Source organism: Cygnus olor, chromosome 20 (genome assembly GCF_009769625.2).
Source record: "Cygnus olor isolate bCygOlo1 chromosome 20, bCygOlo1.pri.v2, whole genome shotgun sequence".
Taxonomy (NCBI): domain Eukaryota; kingdom Metazoa; phylum Chordata; class Aves; order Anseriformes; family Anatidae; genus Cygnus; species Cygnus olor.
The window spans coordinates 11,971,291-11,984,611 of NC_049188.1; the positions used below are offsets into that span (position 1 = coordinate 11,971,291).

Here is a 13,321-nt window from a genome sequence, read left to right on the forward strand (position 1 = left end):
ACTGATTTTTAATATTTTTGTTTTTAAATACTCTTTTAAGCAGCTTCCTGATTTGCCAAGGTGTTTTTGCACTTACATAACTTTTAAAGCAATTATTATAGGCATGGGTGTAAGAATTGCTGAATTCAGAGCTAATTCATGAGCTACATGAGCTTTCCTTCAAACAAATTCCTACTTTTCCACATGTGTGTGTAAATCTAGCTGTAGATTCCAGCTTTAAAAAACAGAGAATGTGGTCTCACAGCATCAAGGTTGTAGTCAGTGCTGTCCTTTGCTTCATTGTTCCTTAGTGGGGGATTTGTGTCTTCAGTCTAGCTGTGCCAGAGACACACACAAGAGGAAGGGTTCACCCTGACAGACTGGGGTACATGCCTTGGTTCATACCTGAGAGGGTGCTGTTGTTGTGCCCAGTGGCTCAAGGGGCCAAGATGAAGCAATTTCCTAGTGGCCAAGGGAAGGCAAGAGCCCACAGCCCTGTGCAGGAGCAAAGGAGCTGGGTGGGTTCCGCTGGCTGCAGCTGCAGTGATTCTGGTGCTACTGGTCTCAGCCTGTATGAGAAGGTGACGGAGGTAAAAATGCCTTGGTGACTGCTGCAGCTTGGGACTGCATTGGGCTATGTCCTTGCTGTTTCTATGTGGCTCATAGGAGGCATTGCATGAACACCTTTTTTGTTTCTTTCTGAGAGCTGGGAAAGCTGCCTGGCTAGGTGGGAAGAGCCTGCCTGCAAGGCAGGATGTGCTCCAGTGGGAGGAGTGAGAATGGTCCCTCTTCTGAGCTGTTTCTGGAGCAGGCCAGCTCTCTGGAGGTTACTGAAGGTAGACTGCCTACAGGGAATTAATGATCCAACAGACTGTAAGATTAGTATGAAAACCAGGGGAGGAAGGAATAGGAATAATGAGAGAGAATGATTTGTGTCTGACTAGCTCCTAGTCATCTGCAGTTAGCTGTTTAATCTAGGGAGATTTTTATTTTTTTTCAGGACTTAGACAATACTTTTTTTTTTTTTTTAATGGCACTTTGTATACACTGGGAATTGTAACTCTGCCTTATGTATTAAGCACTGGTCTTACAGCCCCGTTTTGTACCTGAAAAGCTCTGTGGAGCCAGAATATGGTTCACTGTGATTTTTGAAGCTGCTAGATAGTCCTTTGAACTCTGGCTAAAATCAGTAAGGACTGAATGTCACTGGTAGCTTTTTGTTTGTGTTTCTCTCTCATTCCCTTAAGGATCTGTTTCAGTGTTGTTTCTCGTAACCCCATTATGTAAACCTGACACTGAACCAGCCTATGTGTTTGGGAGTAGATGCAGCCCTAACCTGAAAGGACTGGAGCAGCGTAACATCAGCCTGTTTTACAGGAATAAACCTGCAGGACTGAAAGCTCAGGGATGCTCCAGCCCACAAAGCCCTTTGGTTTATCTCAGCCTGGTCATTGTGTAATGTAAATTTGGCTTATTACTTGTGGAAGATTTAGAGAGGATTTGGGAAAGGAAGGGCGGGTGTCCTACAAAGAAGAAGAAAATTTTCTGCACAAAGCCCTACTCTGGTCTGTGCTAACTGATTAGAATCCCTTTGTTGATGCCTGTTTTTGGAAAGGTTTTGGATTTTGTCTCATTGAAGAGCAAGAGGAAGTATATACATTTTCTGGTTATGCATGTGTCAGAGGTTAGGAAACAATAAGATTTAATAGGCTTGGAGCAAGGAGAAGGATGTAATTCAGGTCATTGTATGAGTAAAATGAGCTTGGCTGGCTATCAATGGACTCCCCATTTTACAAGTCAACCTCCAGCTTTTACTTGATCATCTCGCTAGCTGGAAAACTCCTTTCACAGGGGCTTGCATGGGATTAGTCATATGGAGTCTCTCTACAGGCTGTTTGATGAGTGACAGAGATAGGGCACGGCTATTTTGTGGTGGGTGTTTTGAGGTGCCATGGCTGGAAGGCAAGATGTCTACCTCATCCTCTGCACTCTGTCCAGCAGTGGGAGCAGCTTTTGGTGTAGCAGATATGTGGGCAAACACAGGAAGAGGCTGGTCTTCTGCCCTTGCTGGACTGTGGTGAAGCCAACAAGAACTTGGCACGACCAATCTGTCACCAACTACTCTTTTACAATAAGCCCTGTGAGACTGGTGTCTTGTGTCCTGCTCAAGTCACACTCAGGACATGTGTTTGTACCTGACATACCACGTAGTGCTTCTCTGTATGAGGGCAAATTATTTTAAAGTAGACAAAGTGCAATGATGAAGGAAGTGGGTTGGAAATTGTAATAAGCTTGAAAAGGAGAAACAAAATTCTCAGTACCTGCTGACTGGTGAAAGGAAAAGTATTTATTTCTGGTGACATCCTAACTCTCTTCTCTCTTGGGCTGACTTCTTTTTCATATTGTTGTTCATTAGATCTTGATTTATATTGATAGAAAAGGTTTACCTCAAGCGATTCAAGATGCTTTTGAAGTTCATTCCCTCGCTGAAATGAAAGCAGTGCAAATCAGTTACTGCTTAGGTACAGCAGTCTAAATTCTTCTTTAATACACTGTATCTGAGCAAATGGTAGTCAGTAAAGTTATTTTGATCAAACAAAATGGTGTATCACAGCAAGAGAATAATCAGTCTTGATGAAGCCACAGGAAGAAATGCTGATTTAAAAAAAAAATGCAGTTCCTTTTCTGCTACCACCTCCTTTGTCTTCAGGGAAGTTTTGTTCAGCTTTTAATGAGTAAAATAAGATCTTGAAACATCTTACTTGCATTTGCCTGTCAGAAATTAAGCAACCCAAAATTTCTGCAGGTCTTAAGCTCGCTTGGGAATCTTGTTTATTTATTGCACTCATTTGATTTTGTATCTTTGTGTATTCCTTTCCTTCTTCTGTGAATCAAACATCAGGATAGCGCTTGTGAAGGTTGGGCTTTAATTGTTTCAGTGAATTCTTGGTAGAGAAAAGCTCCTACAATTCAGTAGGAGTTCAGTGCTCAGCAATTGTCAAGATTTAGAATATAGTAGTTCAGTTGGAAGGGACCTTCAAAAATCATCTAGTCCAACTTTCTGACCTCTTCAGGGCTAACTGAAAGTTAAAACATATTATTGAGGGCATTGTCCAAATGCCTTTTGAAGTTATGGGGCATCAACCACCTCTCTAAGAAGCCTATTCCAGTGTTTGAGCACCCTCAGAGTAAAGCAATTTTTCCTTATATCTATTCTGAACCTTCCCAGCACAGCTTTGTGCTGTTCCTGCACATCCTGTCATTGGTGACCAGGGAAAAGAGACTGGCACCTCTCTCTCTGCTTCCTGTGCTCAGGAAATTGTAGAAAGCAATGAGGTCACGTCTCAGCCTCCTCTTCTCCAGAGCAAACAACCCAAGTGTACTCAGCCTCTCTTCACAGTATTGTGCCTTCCAGCCCTTTCACCAGCTTTGTTGCCCACTGCTAGACACTTTCAAGGACCTTAACATCCTTTTTATATTCTGGAGTCCAGAACTGCATACAATATTCAAGGTGAAACTGCACCAATGCTAAATATAGCAGGAGAATCACCTCTTTTGACCGGCTGGCTATGTTGTGTTTAATGTAACCCAAAATGTGATTTGCCCTTTTGGCTGCTGGTTCATGTTGAATCCGCAGTCTACCAGCACCCCCAGATCCCTTTCTGCTGAGCAGCTATCCAGCCACTCATCTCCCAGTCTGTACCTCTGTCCCAGGTGCAGAACCCAGCATTTTCCTTTGTTGAACTTCATGCCATTGATGATTGACCAGTTTTCCAATTTATCTAGATCCCTCTACAAGGCCTCTCGTCCCTCCAGGGAGTCAACAGCACCTTCCAGTTTAGTACCATCAGCAAACTTGCAGGAGTTGAATGCATCCTAGCTTGTAGTTGGACAATTTGTCCAGAAGGATGCATGGGCTCAAAGGCCTTACTGAAACCCATAGAGGCTATGTTCACTGCCTTCCCTTCATCCACCAAGCAGGTGACCTTATCAAAGAAGATCAAATTATTCAGGCAGGACTTCCCCTTGATGAACCTATGTTGACTATGTCTGATAACAACTTTAACTGCCTTTCATTATCCACCAGAATAATCCTCTCCATAACTTTAAATGATTTTTACATGTGGGATTTTTATATGTGTCTGAAATCCAAATGAAAGATTACACTCTCTAAAATGGTCTGTTATCTTTTAATTGGGAAAATAAACTTATTCTGAATATGAAACTAAGCAGCATCAATTAAACTAATGGTGAGTCTGCCACTGCCATCCCCCTCTCGTTTTCCTTCTCCTGCTTCTGCAACAAGCCTGAGTATTTAGGCTGAGGATAAAGAGGCAAACACGAGTAGACTAGCAGGAAGGAGACAGAGAACAAGTAAACTTCTTTAAAAGGGGAAAGAAGAAAAGAGTGGTTGCTTCTGTTGTCAGGACTTCAAGTGTGGATTTCTAACCACCTCAGGTGCATATACCTAACAATGATTATATCAGAAGCAGGTGGCACTCCATCAATGTCAGTTATTTTTAAACCTCCTAAAATCCACGTAGTAACCATCTCTTTTTCCTTCTTCTCCCTCTTCTTTTTTTTTTTTTTTTTTTTTTAACTCACCATAGCAATTCCTGTCCCTTTTTGAGCTGGCATAGAAGAAAAAATCCACAATATTAATTAAATATAAATAGCATTGTTCAAATGGACCCAAGCTGAGATGCTAGTATGACATGAGTGTGACCAGGATTCATATAAGTGTGTCTGGGCTAGACATCCACAAGCCTGGCTGGGTATCACAGGCTGTGACCTGTGGCAGTTGGGCTGCTTTGCAGCATCTCTCCGAGAAGCCGTGTGGGCAGCATGCCCGAGTCAAGATGTGCCTGAGAAAGCCAGTGGAAATTGAGGTTGGGTATGTCTGTGCAAACAGCTGCTGCACTGCAGAGCAGGAATGCTCCATAGATGCTTCTAAAAAATCTGGTGCTACTCTCTCTCCCTTTCCCCTCAGCATTTCAGTTAGGAAACATATGACTAAAAACAGCCTACTGTTTAAAGCACCAAGAGGGCAGGGCTGTCTGATTACTGTGTTAGCATTTTGTTTTTGTTCTGAATGTGTACAGGCTTTTTTTTTTCCTTCCAAATACCCAGTACTTCAGTTAGTAAAAAAGATGGATTTAGGATCAAGCTTCATCAATCAATATTCTTGTATTTGTCATAGTCCATCCTTCTGCTGATCTTTTCTAACGTTCTGCTCTGCTATGGACTAGTAATCAGGCTACAGGAAGAAGGCTTCCTAGTAACACATTAAACCACTATAACAATACTTTAGAAAAAAACAGGCTGCCTTTACAAAAAACAACATTGGGAAGCTGATAAGAGTTTCCCTTGCAGAACGAATAGATGTTCTGTGCTTATCCGCTGAAATAGAGAGACCATGCAACTTTATCAGTCTTCCTCTTTCTTTAATGGAAAAATCAGAAGGGGATCAATAAAACAGAGCAAATACCAGTAATGTTGGAGATTGGAAAGTCTAGGTTATTCTTTAAGAGTGGATTAGATAGAGGAGGCACAAGAGGATGAAATCTGAGCTATTCTATAGTGGAAGACTGAGATATCTAACCAGCAAGAGTATAGTAAGAGAGAGACATTATGCAGCCATGGCAAATCTTGTCTTTTATGTGGTAGATGTTGATTAACTTTGCCTTCTCTGTGTGGCTGCAGCAATCTAGAGGAAACTTGTACCCTCAGGTTCACTTGCTTCTGCGCCCTCTCCCTCTCAATTTGGTATTTGGAATGGACAGGAAAGGCTGTTTCTTCTAAAGAACTATTTCTGCAGCACTACCAGGTATGAAAAACTCATGATTATGTGGGACCTCTTCTGTAGGGTCTGGAGCACATCTATGTGATCTCATTTGTGCCTGAGGAGTCTTTGTGAGCTGTATTTCTGTCTCATCTGGAACTGGAAGCTGATTGCTTTGTGGTCAGCAAATTTCTCCCTTGTATTAAGGAATTGTAAACAGTGCAGAGAAAACAATCTAGATTAAAGTAGTGAGTCTACAGTATGGTAACAAGGAAATACAAGATATAAACTATTTAGTTATGAAGTCCTGCTTAAATCCTGTGGTTTTAACTCTTATCAATTTTCTTTACACCTGCTTTTTATGCCTTCTGCATTCTTCCTCATGTAGCTACCAATACTGGAGTGCACCGGAGCTAAAACAGCAACTACCATTTTTCCTTGCCTACATCTTAAGAATGCCTCAGCCCTGATATTGCTGATCACTCCAAGTCCGCTCCTACTCTGATGGACCTTTAATTGGACAGGCTCTGGATGTTGAGAAGACTTGAGGCAGGAGGAAAGAGCATCTTTCAGGTCAGAGCTTACGAAGAGGGTAACAGATGGGGGACTGACTATTTCAGGACCGAGCCTCCCTCAGCTCTTGTTTCTGCATCTATTGATAGCTGTCTTGGCCATTAGTTGGACCCTGCTTCCCTGCAGAGCAAGAGCTGTGATATTGTTAGCAGAGTTCTCATTACCAGGCCCAGGCATTTGTCTGGCTGTCTTATGCCTGATATGGACTTTTCACAGGCACACATTCAGCTCCAGCTGAGTAGTTCTGGTATCGATCAGTGCAACCTTAGTAATAAGGGCTGTATGAGGCAGGATTTGTGGTATCTGGGATTATCTTGAGCTAGCAGCAACCTGGCAACACCAACCCATGTACTTCCCTGATAGAGAATTTCCTGTACCTTGGATTACTATAAAATCTTTGCTGGGACAAGTTGCACATCCATTGCTGTCTTCTACTGTGCCTCTGTATGTTATGATTTTGTCCCTTTGTTTTTTGGCAGAATGCTGCTCTCTTCTAGTATGCTGGGCTTTGACATATCTTGTCTTTTTTTTTTCCTTTCTTTCTTTCTTTTTTTTTTTTGATTTTGTGCACATGTGACACATAAACAGTGCAGAGAGGCCTCTCAAATGATTTAAAGTTATGTTGCCAAGATTCACCATCCCAAGACTTGTTCTTGGATCTTGGACAGCTTCTCTGGCTGTTGCATTGGCATGAGCAGCCACAAAGCAGGTGTATCTGCTGCCAGAGAATTTCTCAGTCATTCCAAGTAAAACAGCGTAGTACAACCCATCTCTAGTGGGTGGCTAACATACAACACTTGGCTGTAAGCTGTTCTACCATCCGCTGTTTTCTCTGATTCAATGTGGTGTCTGCTCCTTAGGGCTGCCTCTCAATTTCTGTGGTGACTGCAAGGATATAGGAACTGAGCTTAAAGTATTCTCCTGACCTTCGTTGCACCCTTCTCATCAGCTGCTTTGTTAGAGTCCACACATTGCTGTATACTGCTGATGGAACTGCACTCAGCATCACCACTTCTTGAAATAAGTAAAGACTATCTTCTGACTTCGGACAGACTATGTGGTGCGTAGTGCACAGATTTCCTATTTCCCTTAATTCCTCAATATTTTCCTTGTTTGGCTCCAAAGGCTGCTTAAAACAGAATGAACATAGTGTCTCTGGACATAACCGTATAGAAGCCAGGCTTGAATTCAGTCCAGAATACTAACCAACTGACCTTCAGCTTTGCTGTCTAGGCCATTAAGGGTATATCTAGAACCACTTTCCCTGCCCAATTTCAGACGGTTTGCCTCATTATGTGGAGAGCTGTTTCTCAAGGGGTCAATGGTGTCGGTAGTTAGCATTCTTGTCTGAGCTCCCATCCTCAGGTGGCTTTGTCAGAGGAGGCCTCTGACACATGGCGCTGCCTATTTTGCCAGTCTGGAGGAGGTAGTATGCAAACCATGTTTTATACAAGGTTTGATTTCTATAGACATCTTGCAAGACTAGAAAACCTAACAAGGATAGGGAGCACCCCTTGATATAGGCTGTGTCTTGAGAGAAGTTTCTCTGCTATATTGCAAGGAAAAGCACTTGGTTTGCCATTAAATCTGAATGTGCTCAGAATTAAGATAACATGTATTTGTAATTAGATTATTTTCTTAACAAGTACTTGGATATAGAAATATATTTGAAGATGTTCCAGCTTAGGTCATTGCCTGGTTTATATTTTTCTTACATTATTGTTTGCCTATGACTCTTGTAGAGGTTCAACAGGTCTCAGTAATACATGAAAAAAAGCTGTGTGTCATCATGTACTGAAAGGATTTAGTTGCAATGCCTGGAGCTTTTGCAAGCCTTTAGAAGAAAGAGAAAAGTTCTGGAGGTTTATGTTTTCACGGGCTGGCAGTTGTCTGCTTTCAGTATTCAGAACAATATGAATTAATCTTTTCCCCTCAAGGGAGGCATTATGGTTCTTATTGCCTTCAAAGGCTGCAGTTAACTGCCTGCTCAGGCAGCCATGCCAATGGAAAGCCTTTTATTTTTCCAGACTGCATCTAGCACAGTGCAAAATAGCTGTTAAGGGTGAGTATGTGTTAGAACTGTGATGTTGCTTGTGAACATATGAAAGCATATGCTTTCTTACATCCAGAGCTACTGTGCAAAGGTCTAATTTCTTCCTGTCTTTTTGGAGAAGGATGGTGGGTAGGGAGGTAGCACATCTGCAATGATTCCAAGATGATAGGGTCTTGTATGGGGGAAAATGAAAAACCTGCTCTGCAAAAGTACATTTTTTAAGTACAGTGCACTGTAATGATCGCCATAAAAGAAATTGTTGAACAATGACATCAGATGCTTATCCAATCTTCTTTCAATGGCTGGGTCAGATTCTGATTTTAAAATGTATTTTCACTACTTTGATTAAAGGTAAAGATTGCTCTTTTATGTTATTAAGGGTCTACTTTATCTGAGCAAAGAAGAACAGTAAACAGCTAAGCTGACAGGAAAAAGCAGTTTATCAAACTGATACAGCAGTAGCATCTCCCTGACCCAAACTCCAGCCCTTGTCTACTACCATATTACACAAATATAGCAGCTTGGATGTATCTTGTAGTGTGCCATCATTGCAAGGTGTAAATTTGTTCTTCATGGTGTAAGTTGAAAGGAGTTAGTTTTTTAATGAAGAACCTCTGAGCATGGTGGGCAGAGCTCTGGGAATGCACACTTAGATTTCAGTGTTGCCTTCGGTCTTTGTACTTCGCTTTCCCTGTCTGCAAAAAGGAGTAGAGGACAAAGAAGGAGAGGGAAATGTAACATTTATCTGATCTGAGTACAGTATTCCTTGAGTTCTCCATACAATTCAAATTCTCAAAGGCATTTTAGATGAAAAGTTTTTCTTCCAGTAATATTAGCCAAACATTTCTGGAGCAGAGAATATGATTTATTTTTTTAAATAGTTTGCAAAGCTTGAATCTTGTATAGATGTTAATGCCTAAATTGTTGCATCTTGTGTTTTCTGCTTAAGAAAGAGACTGATTTGACTTAGTTCAATACTTGCACTTACCCAGTAGATAATACTATCCAAAAAATCTTAATGAAAAAAACAATTTTGGATACGTTGTAGAGACATTCTATGTTAAATGGCTGCATTGTTTTGGGTCTGCATAAACTGCTTCACATCTCTAAATAGAAGAGCTATTCCAGGCAGGTTTTGTCCCTCTTTCTCCCAGTGAAGATATGGGGAGCATGATAAAGGAATCACCTTCACTTTAATCTTGGTCTGGTTATTAAATTGAGCGCAGTTAATGAAGGACAGAGCTATTAAGATATTATGAGGTAACCATCTCATGGGAATCTCCCTGGTTGTTTCCTATCTGCAGACTAAGTTCTTCCAAGCCCTAGAAAAACTTATCATTAAAAATTCTGCTCAGGTGACTACGAGAATCTGTTTTGGTGTGGCTTCTACATGGTGGCTGACGTGGGGACTATTAGCCTGACACATCTGGAAAATTACTGTGGTTCACTTCAGTCACCTTTGTGAAACTGCTTAATGGCAGTTAGGATTGCGTGAATTCAGCTTCTCTTTGCTTATACTTTTGTGCATCCATGTCCAGACTGAATGCAAATATGGAAAGGATGAAGACTTTTCAAAAGGCTACAGTGCAAGTGGATCAGTGTCTGGTCTGTAATGAATATATCCCTGGGCGTGCGTCACTGATAGACTGTTGCTAGCGTGTACCTCCAGTATGGCTAGATTTCTTGAAATAACGCTTAAGTCATGCATACGTCTTATGCTGGCCTTCTACACAGGTGACCCTCTGGAAATAGGAGGTGAAGTTCTGCCCTTGTATCCTCACTCTGTTGATTTCAGAGAAGTTGTGGAGGCATAACAGAAAGCAAAGCTTTGTGCATGTTTGCCCTCGGTGAATGGCAGAGAGAAGACAATTGCTGCTGTTTATTCCTTTTATGCTGTTGTCATGATAGCTTTTATGATGAACTGCAAATGGGTTTGTCATACATTTGATAGCTGTGGATAATCATGGATTTTCAAATACTTGTTAAAACTAAGTCTGTCTTTTGTTCTGTTTCCTACTCCAACTGGTACTGAGTTAACATGCAGTTGAAACAGATGTTTTTATCCCATTACTGGCCTGCTGCTTCCCAGATGTGAGGGTGACAAGTCACATCTGTACACAACAGAAGCTGTTTGGAAAGTAGTGCAACTCTTATAGTAGGAAGCAACACTGAGTAGGGAGCTCCAAATATATCCTTGCCTTTCAGACATTTGCCTCTGAGCCAGCACTGATACCAGCCCCACGAATACATTCACAGCTTTTCTCTAGGATTGCTTTATTTGGCAGCTTATTGACACTACAGCTTCTTTGAGAAAGCAATTGTGTGGTCAAATCTTTTAAACATGACTTCATGTGAAACAGCAATGTGGCTCAAGGCCAAACTTTTCCACCATGGAGCATGGTCACCCATAGATGGGGGAACACAAATTATAATTAGCATACTTGCACTTGGCTTTGGAGGGTGAAAACTATGGGGAGTTGTGGCTATTCCACTTAAGCATCAAACAAAGACACTTAACTGTCTCTGGGGTTTAAAACACTGTTCTCAGTGGTATTTGCTGTGACTGCTTGAATGAACTGTTTAGCAAGATCCAAAGCAAATTGTGTATTTATTTTTTTACCTACCACGTTGGTATTGGCACAAAGCCTGCAAGTTGCTTTAGGCCTCAGTTGCATTGTTTTCTTGGTTCTTTAATTGCATTCTTCCTTGGGCAAAACTTTAGTTTACCATGCTTTATTTTTTGGTGTTCTGACACACTGTAAATAAAATATAGCCCCTCACAGGCTTTCTCCCCGCCTCCTCCCACTCTTCCTCCAAGACAGGCAGCCACTTCAGTCATTTTTGAAGGTGAGTTTCCCCCAGTTCTTGGGAGATCTGGAGAAGCAGACTACTCTCTATTTTGTCCTTAATGTGCCTCAAGTGAGGGACTTGAAGAGGGAGAAAAATAGTCCCGCCCTGAACGTTCCCTAGCTCAACTCGCTCAGCAGCGTGCAAGCAGCTCTCCTACCGCGGACTTAAAAGGCCTTGCGGCAGTTCGGCCGCTGCACTGACACAGGGCTTGGCAGTAGCCAAGGGTTTTTTGCCGTTAAATCCGGACCAGCCACTTGCAGGAGCCCTTTGTGCGGGCCGTGCTGCCGCAGCGACCGAGGCACGTGCCGCCGGCCAGCCCCCGGGCGCGCCGCAGCGCGCAGCAGAGCGGAGGTAACGCCGGGCGGCCGGGGCACTGCGGCCGGGTACAGGGCGGCAAGGAAGGGAGGCGGCGGAGAGCCGAGGCGCGGGCAGCGGGCAGGACGAGCCGGCCGCGGGCACCGAGGGCTTCTGCTCTGAGCGGCGGCGCACACACGAGCGGGCGGCACGGGCCGCTCTCGGCTGCGGCTGGGCGGGCCCTGTGGGCGGGCGGGCTTGGGGAGTCCCGCGGCCGCGCCTCTGCGCGGGCCTCGCCCATCGCCCTCCCGGCCGCCTGCGAACAGCCGCATCGCACGGGGCTGCCGGACCGGCTCGGTGCCTGGTCACGCGTGAGCCGCTCGCTGCGCCTTTAACGGCGGCGGCTGCGCCGCGGCGGGTGGGCTGCGCGGGGGGACGGAGCGGCACGGCGGCGCCTCCCGGCCGCGTCTCTCGGCGCCGCAGGCGGGTGGGCGGTGCGGGACCTCCGCCGGGAGCAGATGGAGTGGCGGGGCGCGGGGTGCCAGAGCGCCGGGAGGGCCCCGCGGGCGAGCAGCTGACGCGGCCGGCGACGGCTTGGCCGGGAGCGGTCAGCCCCGAGATGGCGAAAGCTCCGCGCCCAGGTGAGCGGGGAGCCCGCGCGGCGGGAGGGGCTGTCCTGAGGGGAGGGGGCGGTGAGCGGGGGGGTCCGGCCGCACTCCCCGCGCACTGGCCGGCCTCGAGGGCAGACCCCGCTCTGTGCCCGCCGCAGGCCGAGCCGCTCCGAGCCGGGCGCCCCGTCGTGGCCCTGTGCAGGGTGCCGCGGCCTGCCCAGCCCCGTGCCGCGCGGACCCTGCCGCCGACCCACGGGAACGGTAGCTGCAGGCTCCCGTAAACGAGACCCAGGTGCGTTCGCCCGAGCAGGGTCTGCTCTGCCTTCGGCGCTCCTGCGGGTTCTGTGCCGATGATCGCGGGAGTCCTGCGTGGGGCGGCTGCCCAGGCCGCCGGAGTCCTGCTTCCTGCCGGCTCTCCTCCCCGGCGCTGGGCTGGGGCTGTGGAAGGTCTCCTAGGTCTGGAGGTTGCACCGTGGCTGCAGCCTGGCTGAACCGACGCTCGCTGCTGCCTAACGTGGGAGAAGCAGAAAGGGACGCGGCAGCTGCAGGCTCCTCTGAAGACAATAAAGATGTGCTTGTTTGGGTACTACCCTTTCAAAGGAAAATGCAGATCTAGTCTCACTTGTGCTTACTGTCTCACGTTTTTTTTGCTTTTGCTTCTCTCGGAGTCTGAGCAATTTGGAGGTCAGTTTGCTGGACTTCGGGCTGGAGAGCTTGAGAGTACTGTGCAGCAAAGCCATGTTAGAATCATAGAACCACTAAGGTTGGAAAAGACCTCCAAGATCATCTGGTCCAACCATCACCGTACTACCAATGTCACACACTAAACTATGTCCCCAAGCACTATGTCCAACCTTTCCTTGAACACCCGCAGGGACGGTGACTCCACCACCTCCCTGGGTGACCCGTTCCAATGCCTAATCACTCTTTCTGAGAAGAAATGTCTCCTAGTTTCCAACCTGAACATCCCTTGGCACAACTTGAGGCCATTCCCTCTTGTCCTGTCACTAGTTACCTGTGGAAAGAGGCCGATCCCCAGCTCCCCACACCTTCCTTTCAGGTAGTTGTAGAGAGCAATGAGGTCTCCCCTGAGCCTCCTCTTCTCCAGACTATACAACCCGAGTGCCCTCAGCCACTCCTCAAAAGACTTGTGTTCCAGACTCTTCACCAGCTTCATAG

The 13,321-nt window shown here is 45.4% G+C and overlaps 1 protein-coding gene across 4 annotated transcripts in view; it reads left to right on the forward strand.

The window, feature by feature from the left end:
* The first annotated feature begins 11,391 nt into the window (after positions 1–11,391).
* Positions 11,392–13,321, forward strand: part of PITPNM3 (PITPNM family member 3) — an 87,281-nt gene continuing 85,351 nt past the window's right edge. For 2 of the 4 annotated variants that reach the window (XM_040532214.1, XM_040532215.1), the window contains exon 1: positions 11,850–12,172. In XM_040532214.1, the coding sequence (XP_040388148.1) occupies positions 12,151–12,172 (22 nt within the window). In that variant the 5' untranslated portion in view covers positions 11,850–12,150. Of the gene's footprint in view, positions 11,589–11,849; positions 12,173–13,321 lie in introns of those variants that run through there. The other 2 variants (XM_040532216.1, XM_040532217.1) reach the window with 2 other exon arrangements.